The sequence below is a fragment of the Acartia tonsa genome, chromosome 11 (genome assembly GCF_053477335.1).
Source record: "Acartia tonsa isolate MP-2025a chromosome 11, ASM5347733v1, whole genome shotgun sequence".
NCBI lineage: Eukaryota > Metazoa > Arthropoda > Copepoda > Calanoida > Acartiidae > Acartia > Acartia tonsa.
Window position 1 is genome coordinate 31,949,818 of NC_137270.1, and position 21,088 is coordinate 31,970,905.

Sequence of the window (21,088 nt, forward strand, 5' to 3'; positions counted from 1 at the left end):
AGGGCAAGGATCTTTAAAAAATATAATTACACCAGATTTTTATGTTTTCTAATAAATTGAAACTCGCAGTGATCCAAAATAACGATTCTACCCCTTCCATCCCATTTACGTTCTATTCCATCCCCTCACACTGGATGAACACACTGATCAATAAACGACTTCAATGCTAGCAAGCTACAATTACATTTTTTGTATTGTCATAATATCCACATATATTTTAGTTCCATTGTCTCGTAAGAACTTTAACAAATAAGGAAAAATTCTACAGAGAAATAATGTAACCTACTGCGCATCCATGAAAAAAGATAAAGTAACGCGGCATCATCGCTCTGCCTTATTTTTCTACATTTTTGCCCCTCATTTTCCCCTTGTAGTCGTTTGGGTCTTAGGATTTTTAACCCTGCAGGGCTCCTAAATTTGAAGTTTTAGAATAAAATGATCATGTAAGTTTTAAATTTCATACATTTATATTAAAACTTAAAAAAAAAATCCCAGAAAAGGGATTTTTTGAGTGAAAATATTCTTAACTTTTCGGGAAAAAAATATTCAGTTTTTCTTTTCGTATAATGTTAACTTAAAAGTTGTTAGTAATACAAAATATTTTTTTTTATATTTCAGATGATTAACTAAATATTACACAACTAACTGAAATATATAAGCTTTTGTAAATATTAAAACAATGGCTTTTCAACTTGAAAATTTACGCGGTTTGGGCAAGGGCCTAAACTCTGCAGCCTTGAGGCTTGGAGTTCGAAGCCTGCATGGACCCACTAAGATTAATGAGTACGTGGAGACTGCAGTTTATCCTAAAATTAGTGTAAGTATTTATTTTAAATTAAAATGTTTCATCCATAGTTTAGCTAATTTTTTAATAGGTAATCAGTATATGTACGCGCATATACGTGTATATTTTTTACAACATGTACGTACGGACTTCTAACCGTTACACTTCTTAATGGACAAGGTTGCACTTTTATAAAGTTTTTTAATTTCATTTTATTTAAAGATCATAACTAAAAATCAAATTTTCACTGACAAAGCCCTGATTATATATTTTTACTTATTTAGACATCTTATTACTTACGTTATTTAGATTTTGAAATATTTTTAACATTCCTTTATTATAGCCTTTCAAGAATGAAGAGGAGAAAAATATTTTCAAGTAAGTAAACTTTTTCTAAGAAATAGTACCTACCTACCTAGTATTAGTTTATGTCATTTTTAAAGCATCGAAAATAAATTGACAAAAATGTAAGGCTCACTATCATAAAAGTTTTACAAGGAACTTACTTTTGACCGTCTTGGAACACCAGAAAAGTTTTAATAATATTTGATATTATTTTTTTTTCAGGACCAAAGAAGCTGTAAAATCTTTGAAAACTGTGGAGGAGAAAATGTACCAAATAAATCGACCCAAAATGTTTGGATGGTACAGTTACCTAGTTAATACCAGCCACATTGCCACAGATCTTTTAGGTAGGTATTGCATGATCTATATATATTATGCTTGATGTATTATATGCGTGCGTCCAGTATGACAGTTTTGGTCCTAAATTTTCAGGGAAGCTTTTGAATATATTAAACTACTTTGCAGGGTGAGTGGAGAGAAATATAGGTAGTATTCAAGTTTTAGCCCCCCTCCAGACCAAAAAAAGAATATAAAGAGTATCCACTTAATTTAAGAAAATTATCTTTGTAGCCCATCTTAATTTTTTAATCCTATATGGGGTCACATTACTATTAAAATATACAATACAGATTGACATACATGGTTGGCTTAGAGAGTAGCCCAGCTTCTAATTACTTATTTTTTTTAGATTGGGCAAAATTTTCAACATGCAGTAAAGTCATAGAAGGACTACCATCACAACTAGTCTATGATAAAGAGGAAGATAAAAAAGTTGACCAAGTAATTTCTCAGGTATTTATTTACATTTATTTTTCAAACTTCCTAAAATGAGAGTTTAATGCATATCACTTATCAATTAAAGAGAATAAAAACTTAGATGTATTCCTTAATACGATTTTTATATATAGCAAAGTCTTCATAGAAAAAAAATGTTGTTAAATTTCTATTAAGTTTTTAACATTTATTTACTAGCTAAGTCAGGGACGATGAAGTAAAAGATATATTTTTCTACGTTCTCATACTTAATCTTAACAATGGGATATCTTACCTAATAATATTTAAAGCTATTATTGATAGCTGAATTTTTCTCGCCCGCCATCCCCAAAATTTTGTTAACATTAATTAATTTCTATTTACGTTTAGATTGGTAAAGATATAGAACTTGCAGTAAGAAATATAGACCATTTAGAATATTTCAAAGATGTTACAAACGACCGAATTGATTACAGGAATGAATGAAATTAATAAAAGTTCACCCTACTCCTTCACTAATTATTTTTTTCTTTATACAAGAGTTGCTTTTCTGTTTCTCTCAATATTGAATAAAATAAATTTCTTAAAATGAAATACCTAGGTAATTCATAACTTTTGTCAATATCTTTAAGATACCTAACTTTTCTGTTATTTTTTTCTTCTTCAAAATGTTGCTATTCTGTTATTGCTGCAATACTTGTTGTTAAATTAGTCGCCTGACGAAATGCTTTGGCCCAAAAACAGCGAGTACACAATTTAAAAAAAAACTGTTCTTGTCTTTTAAAGCAAAAAAGAAGATTTCATTTGACCTGTAGTGAGTCGCATGCTACTGGCAAGGGAACATACTCAGAAACAGAAAAAGGTAGAAACAATTTTTTAAAAACGTGTCGAGACAGGACCCTTTTCCCACAATTTATTTTAATCATAAGGGGGGAGGGGTGGATAGTTTTTCCCCATATTTTTAACCTCTTCTTGGCCTATACCTACGGTGTTCTAACCCTGCAGGGATACCTAGCAAACAAATAAGAACCATCTCCCCCCCCTCCCTTATTTTAAATTTTCTTCAAAATAAAAAAAAGGGAAGTTTTTAGCACTCAACGAGGTACTTTTAGGGAAAACTCTACAGGGTGATTAAAACGAAGCACATGTCCTTGTTCCTTATTCAAATACAAATTATAACCTACCATTTGACATCTTTAAAAAAGCCTGAAATTGTCCTTGTTTTAGAAATTGTGAGAACGAGATACATAATCAAACGTGTTCATGATCTGATTCAAACAAACTTGTGCCAGACAGAACCACATCTACTTAACTCAGGTAACTAATATCCACATAGAAAAGCTTCTCAATACATAGAATGTAGCAAAAGGTCTCAACGTTCTATGTAAGATAGGTACGCATTTTATTTTAATTTTTCGTTTTTTGGTCATGATATACCTTAAATGTGCAGCTTTTCTAAAAAGTAATCACAAAGAGTTATACGTTTCGTACGAAATCTAGTCCCTGTTTAGAAATCTAGTTTGCTATTGTAGAACTTATTAACCATCATATTTGAAGACTTTTTTTGGATCATAAAGATACCAAAGAGGTTTACTTACCTACCTAATTTATGAAATATCCTAGAAATCAGCGTGTCGGAGCCGTTTAATTTTGATGCGGCTCCGCGGAGCCGTATCTGGAAATACGGCTCCAGCTCCGACTCCGGCTCCTACCTTATAATTAATATATAAATTTTTGTTCATTATTGAATTTGATAAAATAAAATAAATAATATAAAATATTTTGCTTTTATTTGATTAAAGCTATATAAAAGTAGAAGGATGTGTGTCTATTTGTTAAGTAACAATAGTTTTTCAGTTTATTATATGGAAATAGACCGTTGCCAAATTATAATATTACTTTAAAAAATCATTTTAGCTAATCTGGAGCCGGAGCCGTTTTTAACGAAAAATACGGCTCCGGCTCCACCAAAAATGTTGCTGCTCCCGGCTCCAGCTCCGAAACGCTGCTAGAAATAATGTATGAAAAGGTGAAGGCTCTCAGTTCTATAATCTTTATAAACCAACACAAAGGGACTCAGCCTAAATTAGTAGTTACAGCACAGCTAATAAACTGTGAATAAACTTTAGAATAAATGTTACTGCCGCCAAAAGCCGGTGAATATTGTCAATAACACAAAAAAGTTTTTTTTGACGATTTCGTCTCCACTGGAATTTTACACTACACTTGAAAGCAAATGATGGACAAAATCCCAGTGCTATAAATCTTTTTATGCTGAAAACCTTTCTGTTCGATTTAAAATATTGCACTTATATCATGCCTGAACACTTTAATAATTTCTTAAACTTGTATGACGTCATGAATGTTTAGTCGAGATGACCAAGCCAAGAGTTGAGGGATTCTGGTTTCGAGGCGGGATCAAGCCAGACAAATCTATGATAAAGAAACGACAAGGACTTCAGGTTAGGACCAGCGTAATTTTTATGTATAAGTAGATGTGTGTCTCTCTAACTGCTGAACCGACATCGTTCACCTTAACAATTAATCTTGTAAAAGCTGTAGGAAAGTTTTACAACTTTTTTCTAGTAAGGTACCTCCACCCTCCCAAGAGAAATCGTACCTGGAAAAAAATGACTCTCCACCTTCCCTCAAAATACCTCTATTAGCGTAGCCGTTAGTTTTGCATAAAGTGCAAACGCTTTTACAATTGGAATTGGTTTGAATCCCTGTAACACAACTAAAACTAAAAAGTGGTGGATATGATGTAATAAATATAATATATTAGGATCCTTTGATTGTAAAAGATATCAAAAAGGGCTTTTCGGTTGTTGTTCTTTAAAGGTAGGGAAGGATCATAATTATCTTATAGTGGTTTTAGGATAATTTCTTGCATTCACCTTCCCGCAAACCAAGGCCGCATCCGTTTAGTAACATATGAATATTTTAGGATATGTTCAAGAAAAAGGCAAAAAACGCCATTACTGAGAGAGATAGAGAAATGTGGGAAGAAAAAGCGGCCCTCAGGAAAATTTTTATCTATTATATACCTATTTTGTATTCTTAAGTATCTGATTCTGGATGTTGTGTGTCAGCGTTAAAATATTTTTAGTAGCGAAGCTACTTCATAATTAAAATTGTCGTCTATTTGTCCTAGCCATCAACCTGTAAGAAACTGTGAATTTCTCGGCTGCTATTCAAAATAAACGGCTGGATTTTTGTGGGTGAAGATTCCCTATGCCATTATTCAAGCATCCAGTATATAACTTACCTGGCCCATAGGTCTGTCGGTTAAGTTACAAAAGCCCAATACATATTTTATTTTAAAAAATAGTGATTTTTACAATCTATGTGCCTACCTTAATGTTTTATTTTTTATGTGGCCCATCCACTTGTTAGTGCTTCGCTACTTATGTATGTATTTTGTCATCTTTGTTTCTCTTTAATTCCGTGCACGGCTGTACCAAGTGGTCTTTTGCGATAACAAAAGTAAATGGATAATAATTGAGAAGGGATGAGACATACGTAAATAAGACTTATGAGAGATGCATCCAAGTTCATTCAGATACAGGTCAGTGATAAAGCAATGGCCAATCCATTGGAAAATAAATTCTTCTCTCAACTCTCCAAACTTACAGAAGTTCTACCTACCTAAAGGGGACTATGCACGAACGATAGCAAGTGATTATAAGCACCTTTCAGCAATGAAAAATGTTTATTTAGATAAAGAGATGGTAACTTGTAATATTGTAAACAGTTTTATTAGTGTACTAGTAATTTACAGCATTTGATTATGTTTCGGCATATTATTTTATTTGAACTTTTGAACGCAACAAGGCATTTGATGATATTTCATCAAAAATGCTTAACATTAACAAGTTTTATTCATAGAAAACCATAGTGAAACTTAATTAGTTGGTATAACTATTTAAAACATACCCTAGTATATTCACACACAAAAAAACATTTAGAATCTCTGCTGGAAGGTGCCTAGAATCACTTGCTCTCGTTCGTGCATAGTCCCCTTTGCTTTTGGGGAGGACATACTTATACCTTTAGCTCAAATCGTAACAACTTAATTTGAAGTCGTTAAACGGGTATATGGTCTAAAGGGGACTAATCACAAACTATAGCATATCACTTGCTCTTGTTCGTGCATAGTATCCTTCATATAGATAACAAGTGATCATTCTTTTTACTTTCAAGGCGTAAGTTCTAATAGAAACTAATCTTGTTCAGTATTGCATATGCGTCACGCGGACCCGTTGAACGAGTTTGTGGCTCGCGATGACAAACTCTGCACAGAGATTGATATTCCCATAGTAGATTTTGATCCCAGGTACGTTTCTTATTGCATCTGATCTAAATTCATGAGTGGACCATGTTCTGCAATAATCTTATATCTTTATCCGTCGATGATGGTTTTATAAATAACATTAACAAAGAAAAACTTCGTCTTTAAAATAAAAAAATATTTCGTAATTAATCAATTATTTTTAAAACTGACCAATAAATCACTCACTTCAATAAGAAACTGGAGGCAAATTAATCAAATAAGCATTATGTGTACAGGAGCTTAGAGTTGAAAGCCAAATGTCAGCACGGTACAAATATACCTGGGTGCTGGCCACAGGACAATAACAGGATGGGACTATTGGCTTATCATGACAGGTTAATTTTTACCAAAATACCACAGGGCTTTATATCTATAGAGCACTCTTGATGTAGAGTATTGGTGGTTGGTTAGTGCATAGTCGAGCATATAGCCCTTATTTTGAAATTAATTGAAATTAGAGTTGTAGATGGGTAGATTTTTTTTTTTTATGTTACTTTTGGCTAGGTTGGGAAAGGAAATATGGGTTACAAGATAACCCCGCAGGGTTAGGACACCATAGGTACAGGCCCTGTGTGGTTAGGGCTAACTGCTGCAGTAATTAGGCAATGCATACATATAAACACCCCCCACACACTTATTTTCAATATAATAGAAAAATAATGGAGGTTGATTTCTGTGCTTGCTAGTCATTTTGAAGGAAAGCACCAAAATTTTAATAAATATTGCTATATTTTCGATCTAAAGCAAAAGCTCATTTACCTTAAATGCAGAAGGGGTATTAAGATCTAATGAAAATTATGTTTCAGAGTGAACAGATGCAGAGATAATCCTATGTGGTTCAATAAAACCCCAACAGAACAGGTAAGTCAATTCAATACTATTTTATTCTGATATAACAGTAGCAGGATGTTTGTTTGTCTGTGTGCTTGTGTGTATCGAAGGATCTCGCTAACCGCTGAGCCGATATAAATCTCTCTAGGTACAAAGACTGTTTTAGGGGGAGGGTTTTATCACCCTCCTAAGATTTAGATAAATTGCCCTTAAAGATAAAACTATTCTCAACAAATTTTTGTAAGTAGGGGTTCGTTTCCCCTCCCCGCTCTTTATTGAGGCCTTAAGGGGCGTGGGGCGTAGCCACTAGTATTCTAACATAGCAAATTTTTATTCTTAGACACCCTTTAAACTTTTTGAAGATATATTTTGTAATCCAATGTTTGCTGCGTTTTTATGAGCAAAGTTTTTCTTATTTATATTCTTCTTTAGACTCTTAGAAACGAGGATATAACTAAAGGAATCTTCACAAATTTTGCCTGGACACTTGGTCAAGCTGTTCAATTAGGTAATATCAGGGAGGGAGTGGACATTGGACCATAAATTAGACTGGTGCCCAAAGTTTATAGCTATTTTGATTTGTTAACTCAGAAAAAATTGGGATACTCTTACTGAATATTACTTGGTTCCAAACTAGTAGGGCCCAAAAGTTTCAACTTATAGTTTAAAGATGTTTATCAATTTATCTTCCATTGTCTTATCCCATTCCCATAAGATCCTTTGGTAATACATAATACATATTTATCGCATGATTATAAAATGTATTGAAAGAGAAACAAAACTGGCATTAATCTTATGATTTTTATTTTAATATTCGTGGAAAATTGTCTGTTATACTATGCCAGACATGATTTTTCAGTATGGCTAAGAATCGGTTCTCATCTAGCGGATATTAATCTGATACAATGCCATATAGGAAAAATTCCTATTACTCTAGATAGATCACATGCCATTGCAAAGGCAGAGATAACTTTTTTATTGTTGAATGTCAACATTATTAACAGCTAAACAAATGAGATATTTTTAAAGGTTTTTCGCCATTGACCGAGTTAACCTTCCCCTTAGTATCTCAATCCGTGAACTCTGATGGTAGACTCTGGTCTTTCTTTGCTTATCAGGTATGGATATAGCGCATCCGCTAGCATGTAATACAGTACAGATTTTTACTTACTAAATATGATAGACAAAAATATTTGTCTGGTATTTTCCAATGAAACAAGGATGAAGTAGATGAAAATTGCTTGGTTTGACCGTTTTTTAAATTGTTTTTTTTAAAGCGTTTTAGGAATCTTCTTATTCTCTACTTTTTAATAGAAAAGTTAACATTGTCCGTTCGTCAGTCCGTAACGCTGTACCTAGGTAAAATACGATTTTCTCAGATATTTTTAACGACAGCTGATTTTTTTAGATTTCCATACATAAGATTTTTTATTAGCATCCAATTTTAACTTTCTTTGTCCATCGGTCTTTCAGTAGAGCTACAAAATATAAATATTAAACAATATGAAAATATTTGAGAAAGGTTTCGTGATTATTTATTTTAACTAATTCTCTTTAAATCTCCTTGTACTTATTCCTATCCAGATTTTTTAGTGCTTCTCTACTTATGGTCAATATTATCCTTGTTTGATCTCTATTTACAATACAAAAATTTACAGAATAGCTGCACAACTATAGAAATTCCCATATAAACAAAACGTCAAGGTGAAATAACTTTGTAAGAAATACCGATGATTTGATATTATCTCATATTAATGCGTAATCTTATTTCGAGAACAAGGGCAAGTACGTTAAACGGGAGCATAGTTTTCAATGTACTGTGTTTTCACACCAAAAAGTCTGTATTACACTATGCCATGCTTGAACCTTTTAGTTTAGTTTATGTTAATAGTATTGCTACTCTGTCTATTTCGTGACATCAATTTCTACTCTTTGCCGAACAACCAGGGCAATTCATTATAACTTAATAGCGGCTGTGCCTCTAGCATCTAGAGGCTTTGTATTCAGAAAGGGCAGAAAAGTAACAACAAATAAAAACAACCACAAATCTCATGAATAAAATCCACTACAAGACCGATTTGAAGCTTTCTCAAAATAGAGAACTCGGTTTAATAGTTGTCGAAATCTTAAGCTACAGACTAAACAAGGATGACTATGTACAAAATTGTTAAGCTTTGAAAAAGACGGTATGACAAACGAACACAAACACTTGTAGTTTGTAAAAAGTTAATAAGCAGATAGGGGTGTATAATATATTCTACATGGGATTCCCGGCTCAAGGGGGGGGGGGGGTAAAAAATAAGTGGTTGGAGGGGGAAAAAATGTAAAAATTAAGAAAACTGAAAACATTTTTTCCATCTCCCCGGCCCCCCCCCCCTCTCCTTGGTGAAAAAAACTAAAAAATGTGTTTTAGGAGGGATAAAATAAATAAAATATAGAGGTCTTTAAATATTTTTCCATTTTCCCCCCTACTTGGCGAGAAAAAACTAGGGCGGGGTGGGATTGGGGGAAATAAAAACTTTGTAGCCGTGGAAAAAAATAAATCTTGTGCAGAATATACACCCCTATAAGCAGAATATTACCTACATTTTTAGTCTAAACAAAATTGTATAAAAATGTGATGAAACATTTTTTTTTCAGATGAATTCATGTGACCTGTCAAGTAATGATCACAGCTCGCGAACCCATCAAAATCTGCTGTGGGCACATCCTACTGTACAGTTGTACGACAAGGAAAGTTACATACACTTGCAAAGATTTTCAATTTAATTATTTTTGATTTACTGTAGAATTTATTTTTGCAGTTTCTATTTTGTTTTGTAGCGAAGTAACTCAATGCTTCAATTTTTCAACTGTGATTAAAACTGTAATTTTTTTTCGTGTTTTCTGTAAAATTGTGGTTTTGCGATTATTAAAATGTGTTTATTAAGTCAACTGTTCTTAATTTTGACCAAATGTACCTATGTAAATATGAAATGTTAATGATTAGGAACAATTTGACTTAACTAGTGCATATGACTAAAAGCTAACACAACTTTACGGAAAATACGCGAAATGTCCCTCTTTTTTTAAAAATTTTGGAGTTTGATTCATGTACTTCAATCATATTTTCAATTTTACTGTGTAGAATCCCTCAAATAATGCCCTTATGTATTGTAACTTGAATGAAACAGATTGAGGATGGAAAACTTGTTAATTTTGATCCAGACTGCCTTAAACCTCTCATCAAGATGTATCTCAACAAACCAGAGTAAGTGGAGATATAATTTTTAGTGGACCCAACATGCCTTCATCTATTTATTCTGTTTATTTATCTATCCATTAATAACCATCTACCTATCTATTGATCCATCCATCCACCTATCTATCTATCCAAAAATTAATCATTGTTTCCTATACCTAGTTAAAGTTCAGTTAGACATTAAATATAATCGGGAAATATTGTTGCAATTTTTCAGAACATTATCACGCAACTTCTATTTATGCAAAAATATATCTATTCTATAAGGACTAAAGGCGCTTACAATGCTTTAACTGTTATTTTCACTCCAGGGATCAAAGGGATAAAAAATCGACAATATATTGACAATGACATACACAGTACTGAGTACACACCTAGTTACGATTCACAAAAACAAATTACCCCTTTAGTAGATAAAATTTTTTAAATCACGGATTAATTATAGTCCCTAAGTTTTTTAGACGACGCATGGAAGATTGTTTTTATAAAACTTTGGGTCCCATTATTATTTACAGTCACATGTCCCATTCTTTCCAAATTTCCCCCATCTTTATATTCTTGTTTTTTATGCTTTTGGAAGACTCGAACCATCAAGCTCCCAGAACTGAAACACATTTATCTCTCTGTTAATGTACCTATATATCTATTAGTGATGGGAATCCGGATCCGGAATCCGAATCCGGAATCCGGAATCCGCCCAATTTTTGGCCAATTTTGGAATCCGAATCCGGATCCGGAATCCGTTTTTTATAGCGGATTCCGGATTCTAAATTGGTAGGCTAAATTTAATTAGAAAATACCAAGCACATTTTTAGGACATACGTAGCACTTAAATTTTTAAATTTACTAATGTGATGTAAATGTTTTAGTTATGCTGGAAGTCAACACTTTAAACAAATCAAGGCTTCAACCAAGTAACATAGTGATAAATTAACGAAAAAAGCTATCCCTCTGTGACGGACGGCCTTTTAAAATACTGCTAGAATCCGGAATCCGAATCCGGAATCCGCCAAAAATAAGAATCCGGAATCCGCAAGAATCCGTCACTTTTTTTGACGGATTCCTTCAGAATCCGGAATCCGAATCCGGCCCAAAAATTCGACGGATTCCCATCCCTAATATCTATACTATTATTTAGGGAGAGAGGGTACAACATGATGCCCTACCTGGATCCAACCATGCCGCTGGTAACAGATCATCCTGATCCTTACCAGAGAAGGAGATTCCTGCAAATTATTAGATCACAGTTGGCTAACAAGTAAGATTTTGATGTCCCATGAGAATTGCGGGTCAGCTTATAACGTAACATAGAATACATCCAGCTGTGCGCGAGGCTTACCAATCTATAATGGGCCAAAGGATTTTACCTCCAATCTCCGTATGCATCTTATGCCTTACTTCAGAGAATCAGGGCTACATACATACATGTCATATAGTTTTAGGCGACATCTGGTTAAGGTTCAAGCAGAGGGGGGGAAAAGGGTATGGCATGGTTAGAAACATCCTAGAAAACTAAACCTTTAATATAAAGCTTCCTATTTATTGGTATTAGGAAGCTTAATTGGAATATATTATATAGGTAGTTAAAACTTAAAACCCAAATTCTTCACTATTTTTAAAGATTTGTATCCATATTTTATACATCACATAATAAGAAAAGTAAGGGAAAATGTAACTTTGTAAAGGAATTATCGAAGAAAATACAAATTATATTGGGTTCATGGTAAAATTATATTGGGTTCATGGTAGCCCCGCACTGCAGGGGTTAGGCATAGTAACCCCCCTCCCCCCCCCCCTTATTTTAAATATACGGGGTGGGATCTGTGCTCGATAAGGCCTTTGACGGAAGGCAAAAACAAAACTTGAGGAGATTAATCAATACTTCCATCAAATTCTTTCCCAAAAGTTTCCAGGTAACCAAAATCATTATTGCGAACTATTGAAGAATAATAAATCTTCCATTGTTCTAACCTTGTATTAAACCATTTTAGGAAACAAGTAGGGAAGAATGAGAAGCCTGAGATCTATATGTGGGAGAAGATTAAGTTAATTGACAACATGGCTATGCCGACTCAAGTAAGTATTGTTAATTAACTTTTAGGGAAATGGCAATCTCGTTTTCTTGGACAAATCCCCCAATTAGAACAAGAAGTACGAAAGCCATAAAATTTCAGATTTTAGCTTGTGATATTATGGGAAATACTTTTCTGTGTTCATGTGGGCTCTATCTTTACGTATTTGTTTCAATTAAAAAGTCGGTTTGTAGTCGTGAATTTTGATTGCTAAAATGAACATCACTTATTGGTCAGGTTGTTCATCCAGTAGTAAGGGAGGGCATGGTGTAAAGGGGGCGAATAGGATTACTTTAGCCAGCTACAAGTTTCGCTATATTAGAGTTAAAATACATTTATGTAGCAATGTCAATATTAAATCGTATATTTTTAGTTCCGTTTGACCGCCAGGAGGCGTTGGTGGCACATGCAGAAAATTGATTTCATGGGTAAGTAGTTTCTTCTTAGGGATAATGTAAAATACTAAGGGTTGGTTGTCTGCAGCTCAGCTTATACCAATAACGAAATTAATTCAAAAACATCACGAAACCTATACGTGGTTTCAGCTGTAGTTGCGGGGCAACATATTTAGTAAAATTGACGACCTCTCCATTTGCCCCCAAATATTGTTAGATTTATTTCACTTGTTGGTTATACCTTATATCCAGTTTGGCTGTTTGTTGTACATTTGATTTTGACCATTGGACGAACATACGACAATACAGTGAATTAAGAATTTATTGTGTAAAGTCTCGTGGGTCCGTCCGTCTGTCGAACATGCTTCAATAGACATAAACCTTATTTTATTTAGTTTTTGTGATTTTCATTGAGTTTTGCATATTTTTATTCTTTTTTTATTTGTAATGAGAACAGAACATCTTCTCTATAACTTAATTTGTCCGTGTGCCCAATCAATAATTTTTCTGTGCTTCTAAACTTATGGATGTTGTCATCCTTGTTTCCTCTTTTTTTTTATTGCAATTACCATGTATGCCATAATCAATCCTTTCTATTATCATTCTTTCCTCTACAATATGATACAATATTTATCCATCGTTATATTATTATTTATATTTTTTGTCTCACTTATATGGCCTGTATGAAAACAATGTGTGATTACACATCACTGCATACCTACCTTTTAGGAAACTGCCATTTGGGAAGAAATTTTTTTACATAAATTAACTATATCAATAGAATTTGACTTTATATATAAATGTATATAATATTCATTTAATTAATTTATTACCTATTGTTTTTTAAGTATGTACACCCAAGAATAATAAATCTAAGCTAATCTAACTTAATTTCAGGCAAGGAACATTGGAATCCAGAATTTGTCAATTGCGATGAGAAACAACACAAGTAAGTTATTGTATTGGCTGCTGATCATTACATAAAAGTAACAGAATGTCTCTCTTTCTATACCAAAGCTTCTCGCTAACCGTTGAACCGTTATTGTTCTCATTTTTCTATTATCCCCATCTATCTACATTCTACAAATATTGCTATCGTCAATTTGCTTATCAAATAATTTTTTGTTTATGTATTTGTCTTGTGGGAATAGTGGTGATTCTTTGGACCATAAACAGTCGCAACTCATTACCATGCACAGTTAAGACTTTCAGACAAAGGTCATGCAATCAAAGTTATCCTTGTTGTACCTGACGTTACTACAGTGTGTCGTAGACAGCAACCTCGCTCATACGAGGTAATTAACAAGGTAATCCATCCATCTATGATAATAATTTATCCAGGTATGTAGCCAAGGGATTGCGCCCCGCGTGGACAAGGAAGGGCAAATTGAATCGAAGATACAACAAATATGAACCCAAGATTCAAGTTCCATTGAAGGTAGGATAGACAGACATACGAACAAGTTAGAAATGGATGCAGAATATACGTGGATAAAAATTATCGTCAATTTAGCTTGATAACATGGCAGACAGTTAGTTCATCCAGCAGTAGGGGATGGGGTAAAATGGGGATGTGTGGGATCGTTAGTTTAGCCAGCTACAAGTTTAACTTTATTGGAGTACATGCTTATCTGATGTAAGATCCAGTAATAACTGATGTTTTGTATAACTCCGAATTGCCGAATTCCTATAATTTACCGCTAAAATAAACCACTTGCTTTTGAAATAACTTATACCCCCCTCTCTACCCTATTATTATTTCAAAAGTTTATTTTCACATACATTATTAATCGTCCTTGTCCCCCCCTTATGCTGTAGTTGAGCTGAAAATAATCTTGTTAAACATAATTGAAAAAATCCTACAATTTTAGGATTACTTTTCCTCTTAAAGATTTCTTGGCTATAGTCCCTTTCGTGACTTCGCACCTAAAGGGGCGATTCTTCATATTTTTCACAGTAGTTTTTCTCCTATTTCTAGCCCCTGCGGGGGGCTCTAACCCTGCGGGGCCAATTACCTAACCCTGTGGGGCAATCACTTATTATACCTAACCTAACCTAAAATAACCTATAAAAAAACATTTAACTACTACGACAATACGCCCCTTAAGGAGCGATGTCACGAAAGGGACTATTTCCCAGGGAGTAAGGGAGGGGACAATGGGCAGTTAATTCAATTTTATAGTTGTGACCCTTTAAGGTTGAAAACCCAGATATTTCCAGATAAAACAAGTATTTGCAATATAGCAACCTTTAGTGGAAATTCTTGACTTTTTGAATTGTTTTTAATTCGAAATGCGCCATCCTTAAACTGATGCTTTACTACAAGCCTTTTATTCTAGAGATCAAAACCCTTGATTACAATTCATTTCCATAATTGTTATTATTTAAGCTTCGGAAAATTAAGGAAACATACCATTTTACTTTTACAACATCTTTTACCCAAATTTTTTTATTGTATTTATTAAAAAGCTTAGACATGAAAAAGCCTTTAAATAATTATATTACAAAACTTACTAAAACAATTACCTTCCTACAGAACTTTTAACTCGAGTTATTTCATTTAACGAAATAAAAATGAGATACCTTGCGTCAAAATTTTATACTACATAAATAAAATAGTTGAGAACATAAGTACATCTTAATTTTAAAGATCTTAAGGTTTATATAAGTAACATATCTTAGGATAACTGGTAGCTGCGCTCCTAGCATCCAGGACAGAAAAATAAAATAACACCTTCTTGAGATTTTAATGATAAACAAACCTTGAACAACTCAGGACTTCGTGAATTTTCCCAAAAATTTTGAAATTAATCGGATCATTAATTACAGAAATATTAAGCTAAAGACAAAAAACTTTTGCCTTTACATTAAATAAATAAGAAACATCTAACATGTCTAAAGTAACGAAAAGAGCTAACCGTTACGAACGTACAAATGTGCGGGACCTAATTATAGGAAGGCTTTGCTCATAATAAATAATAATCTTAATATAATTTCTTTCTACAACGCACTAATCGGAATGAATTAACATTAAACAAGAATTAGATATAAAAAATGTAATGATTCAATTTACAAAATAATTTTCAAAATCAAAATATTCTGTCTGCTTGTTATTGTTTATCTTTTTGTTGACGCACTAGTTTGCCGCGAGATTATGCATGATTTTGCGTGACGTCATTCATAATTGGTCCCCAAGATTGGTTAGAAACAGCTAAATTCTTGCATGTTCCCTTTAAGCCAGTCCCCAAAGTCTGAGACTCCTAAAAATTGAATATTCGATCCATTGTCCCCTCCCTTACTCCCTGACTATTTCCGATTTCTTTTATAAACTAATATTAACAAGGATGGCAACAATAACAATTGAAGAGTGTCAGAACTGAATAATCAGAATATAAATGTAAATAAGTCAAACCAATTAAAATTGTACGTACGGACATTCTGGTAAAGATAATAAAGTTGCTACACTTTCTAAATTGTACCCAACTACACTACAGGATTACCATGCAAAGTTTGAAATCGATAGAACAACTTTAACTTGTCTAAATTAATAAAATGAGCTAACCTTTACGGACAGACTAACGGAAGATTGACTGATCGATCCTAAATATAGAAAAGCTTCGCCCAAAATTTTTTTCTTCCTTTTCTCTTTAAAACCAAAAGAAAAAAATAAGTGGTGGGGGTGAATCAGATTCAAATCAACCTCCAACACTTCAAGCGTCCCCAATGGCCGCGCGTAACCGCTATTTGAACTAGGTACAATACATCGCATTGGGATTATTTACTAAAATTATTTCTAATAGTTTGATCAAATTATTTTGCACTTTTATAATTGCGTAGCTGCTCAATGAGTTTTTTTTATAACTTGGTCGGATATCATTAATTTTGATGTATTTAAAAATTTGAGTTTCTAAATCCCGTCACTGCAGACGGATAGGACAACGGGCAATAAAAAATGAGTTTTTTTCATCTTACATTAAAATATAAAGGCTTGCTGATTTTTGTAAATAAATCACTTGGTATAATATTTTCGTCCAATATCACATCCAATTTCAGCTTTGTTTAAAGTCATAATTACTAAATATTTCAATCTGACGACACACGTACAGACTGAATATAGGCAGGGTTGGTAAAAAAAACCAGGTTTTTAAAAAAAGAACAAAGAACAAACCAGTTTGTTTTTTTTTGGTTTAAACCTTTTTTTTTATTTAAAACCAGTTTTTTTTTTATAATAGGTATCCAAATTATAAGCCCAGTTCACAAAAGACAAAGGTCAACCTCTGGAAATTTTAGGTCGACCTTTAGAACTTAGAAGCTTTAGGTTGACCGATTTTATAAAGGTTTTTGTGGATTGTACTTATTTAGGTTGACCTGCAAAAAAAATCGGTCGACCTTTAAAAATTATTTTTGAACTGGGCAATAGTAATGTATTCTAATTTAGTATAAAGTTGAATTTTTATGGAACTTCTTGGTTTAAACCAAGTGTTTTTTTTTTAATGCCAACCCTGAATATAGGTATAAAGTAGCTTCGCTTATATTGTGGTACACTGTTGTCCTTGTTTTAATAACTTTGTTGTGTGTAAAGTAAGTTTGTGCAGATAAAAGTTCACATTGCAACCATCACAGTAGAAAACAGGGGTGATTGTGTTTAATAGCAGTAGAGCTTTTTTGTGAGCGTGCAGAGATTTAAGAGATAAGACAATGGCCAAAAATTAATGTACATCCCAAATGATGTTACACAAAATTACCCCTACTGTAGATTTGAATTAGTGGTTGAAACCTTTGAAAACTCAACTTCATGAACAAAACAATCAAATTTTAGTAAAAGTCCCCTAAGTAGGAAATCCAACGAATAAGAAAACGTCACTATAAAACTTTGAGGACTAGTGTAATAAACAGCCCATATTCCCATCTCTCTCTGGTGAGCGTGGGTGTTGAAAGTGAAAAGTTTGTTTGGGTATAGGCAATAGGCATGGGAGATACATTAATTTATTGCCGATCACTTAAATAATGGAAAAAGGGGATGGTAACATTGGAGAAAAATAAGAAAAAATATACAGATAAGTGTGACTCATAGAGTAACTTCTCTAATAAAAACCTTCAAAAGTCCAATTTTCTATCCGATCGTCATATTTGTATTTTTTGTCATCAAAGAAACTTAAACGATTACTCCCATTAATAGTATTGATTGACATAAGAAGTTATATTTTTCTCAAACAGATAGAAAAATAGCCTAAAACCTTCCACGACTTGTATTTAGCAACGACATAGTCTAAAACCGTCCTTTTATCTTTGTGAAGCTTCCCTGCTTACTTAATTAGTTTAGTTATTATGAAGATCTTAATAATGACAAAAAAACTTACTTCTAATGGGACTAAATAAGAGGCTGCGGTAATATTTAGTATAGGCCCAGCAGGGTCAGGACTCCTTGCGGGGGTTAGGGCCTCCTATAATGGTTAAGCATATTTAAAAACAAACTACTCCCCTATTTATGATTTATTTTGAAAAAAAGTGGAGTGGGATGTTCTGTTCTCGCTAGGCACTTTGAGGGAAAGCACTACATTGTCTAACTATTTCAGGATAAGATTGCTGTATGGTCGGTGCCAGATATGAAGTACAGAGGAGAACAAGACTAAGAAAATATGAAGAAATAACACAATTACTTCCTTATAATTCACATTTTATTTAAAGGCCGTTTAAAGTTTACAATACTTTTCAATATATTATTATGCGGGGCAACTAAAGAGAAGAAAGGGGGTAATTACAAGGGGAGCATTTAAATTTCCAAACTGTTTATTTCCAATCCATGTAATGAGAACAATGTAGTGTATAGTTTTTTATTGTTTTTATAGTTGTCACTTCAATTATTTTTTCAAAATCTCTTTTATGATTGGATCTACCAGTAAAACTGAAAAAAGGGGGGGGGGGAAATGTGGTGACTCGTGCCACGACATACCAGCAATTTTATTTTGGGTGCTACTCCCTTAGTTTTAGAGATAATTGGGTGAAATCTTTTGGGCTGGGTCACTAATTACCCCAACTAGAGGTATCTTTCAAAAAAAACGGCGGCGGGTCCGCCGCTCCCGCCGTTCGCCGCCATTTTCCGCCGCCGCCAAAAAAATTTTTTTTATTGCATTTCTCGCCGAATTAGGCAATTTGGAATCATTTGAGACCATGTTATTTTTTTCAAAAATTTTTCCCCTTATAACCAACCCTGCAGGGGGACTTTGTCATTTTTTTCAAATTCTCGTTTATTAAGGTATATCTTAAATTCAGTGCCTCTCCTAAGCTTTTAAAGAAATTGAGACAAAACCTTTTGAGGTAAATCAGTAAAAAATATTTGAATAAAAAATGGCGGCGGTACCGCCGTCCACCGCCATTTTCCGCCGCCGCCGCCAAAATTTTTTTTATTGCATTTCTCGCCGAATTAGGCAATTTGGAATCATTTGAGACCATGTTATTTTTTTCAAAAATTTTTCCCCTTATAACCAACCCTGCAGGGGGACTTAGTCATTTTTTTCAAATTCTCGTTTATTAAGGTATATCTTAAATTCAGTGCCTCTCCTAAGCTTTTAAAGAAATTGAGACAAAACCTTTTGAGGTAAATCAGTAAAAAATATTTGAATAAAAAATGGCGGCGGTACCGCCGCTCCCGCCGTCCACCGCCATTTTCCGCCGCCGCCGCCAAAATTTTTTTTATTGCATTTCTCGCCGAATTAGGCAATTTGGAATCATTTGAGACCATGTTATTTTTTTCAAAAATTTTTCCCCTTATAACCAACCCTGCAGGGGGACTCTATATCTTAAATTCAGTGCCTCTCCTAAGCTTTTAAAGATATTGAAACAAAATCTTTTGAGGTAGATCAGCAAAAAAATATTTGAATAAAAAATGGCGGCGATACCGCCGCTCCCGCCATCCACCGCCATTTTCCGCCGCCCACAGGACGGCTTGTAAGGGGAAAAATTTTTGAAAAAAATAATATGGTCTCAAATGATTCCAAATTGCCTAATTCGGCGAGAAATGCAATAAAAAAATTTTTGGCGGCGGCGGAAAATGGCGGTGGACGGCGGGAGCGGTGGTACCGCCGCCATTTTTTATTCAAATATTTTTTACTGATCTACCTCAAAAGGTTTTGTCTCAATATCTTTAAAAGCTTAGGAGAGGCACTGAATTTAAGATATACCTTGATAAACGAGAATTTGAAAAAAAATGACTAAGTCCCCCCGCAGGGTTGGTTATAAGGGGAAAAATTTTTGAAAAAAATAACATGGTCTCAAATGATTCCAAATTGCCTAATTCGGCGAGAAATGCAATAAAAAATTTTTTTTTGGCGGCGGCAGAAAATGGCGGCGAACGGCGGGAGCGGCGGACCCGCCGCCGTTTTTTTTGAAAGATACCTCTAGTTGGGGTAATTAGTGACCCAGCCCAAAAGATTTCACCCAATTATCTCTAAAACTAAGGGAGTAGCACCCAAAATAAAATTGCTGGTATGTCGTGGCACGAGTCACCACATTTTCCCCCCCCCCTTTAATTTGACACTTTCCTTCTATGGGCTAGTGGAGTAAAACACTCCCTCAAACACTAAAATTATAAGTTCAGAGATTATTTATTAAAGATATCAACTGATTTTATTGAAACTTTTTTTTTCACATATTTGAACTAAGTAGCCAATACAGAGTTCATTTAGGCACTTTCCTTCTAGGGGCTTGTGGGGTAAACCCCTTCCCCAGAAATTATTTTAGACAATTCAGCTTTATGGTTGATTTAGTGCCTATTAAGTGAATGCTATTGTTTCCTTGAAATGTCAACATTTGAAAATTCTTTGTTGTGGTCTTCATGAAACTACCCCTTTCTGCACTTTTTAGCAAAATTAAAGCTCTCACGTGAATTAATAGCAATATATTCAAAGATTTTTCTTTAAAGCGATTTTGCACCTTAACAAAAACTATTTTTCTTCCTTTATTAAAGGTATTTTTCCTTTCTTGCACTGAAGTACTATAAATTGATTTTTGGAAATTAATACATATTTCTTATATTGGCAAATTTGGAGGTAAAATAGTTTTGCTCGGGTGACAAATTACTTTTTCAGATTATTTAGATTTTTCTTAGGTACATGATTATTATCAATTTTGAAAATTGTTTAGCTCCTTTGTTTTGTGTTTATCTTGTTATTTGCGTTGATTCTCAGTTAATTAGTTTTTATATTTTCAGAGATAACAATGAGGTGATATTAAATGGTTGATAAAGTTTACTGGATTTATAACCAATCCTACTTTATAAAATAGTAAGGATCTCGCTAACCACTGAACCAATATGGTTCTCCTTTACAATGAAGC

At 33.7% G+C, this 21,088-nt stretch overlaps 1 protein-coding gene across 8 annotated transcripts; it reads left to right on the forward strand.

The window, feature by feature from the left end:
* The first annotated feature begins 620 nt into the window (after positions 1-620).
* Positions 621-20,964, forward strand: mRpS30 (mitochondrial ribosomal protein S30). Of its 8 annotated transcripts, none has more exons than XM_080177342.1 (25): positions 621-817; positions 1,128-1,162; positions 1,352-1,476; positions 1,818-1,921; positions 2,273-2,356; positions 2,696-2,744; positions 3,110-3,199; positions 4,253-4,344; positions 4,830-4,904; positions 5,390-5,450; positions 6,119-6,218; positions 6,452-6,550; positions 7,022-7,076; positions 7,479-7,554; positions 8,076-8,164; positions 9,687-9,777; positions 10,218-10,296; positions 11,426-11,545; positions 12,279-12,363; positions 12,733-12,787; positions 13,652-13,703; positions 14,096-14,192; positions 18,331-18,508; positions 20,618-20,720; positions 20,803-20,964. In XM_080177342.1, the coding sequence occupies exons 1-23, from the start codon at positions 680-682 to the stop codon at positions 18,385-18,387; spliced, it is 1,908 nt and encodes a 635-aa protein (XP_080033468.1). In that variant the 5' UTR covers positions 621-679; the 3' UTR covers positions 18,388-18,508; positions 20,618-20,720; positions 20,803-20,964. The 8 variants fall into 8 exon arrangements, with proteins under 8 accessions (XP_080033468.1, XP_080033469.1, XP_080033471.1 ...); XM_080177343.1 differs by having other exon boundaries at positions 20,842-20,964; XM_080177345.1 differs by having other exon boundaries at positions 20,862-20,964.
* The last annotated feature ends 124 nt before the right edge of the window (positions 20,965-21,088 follow it).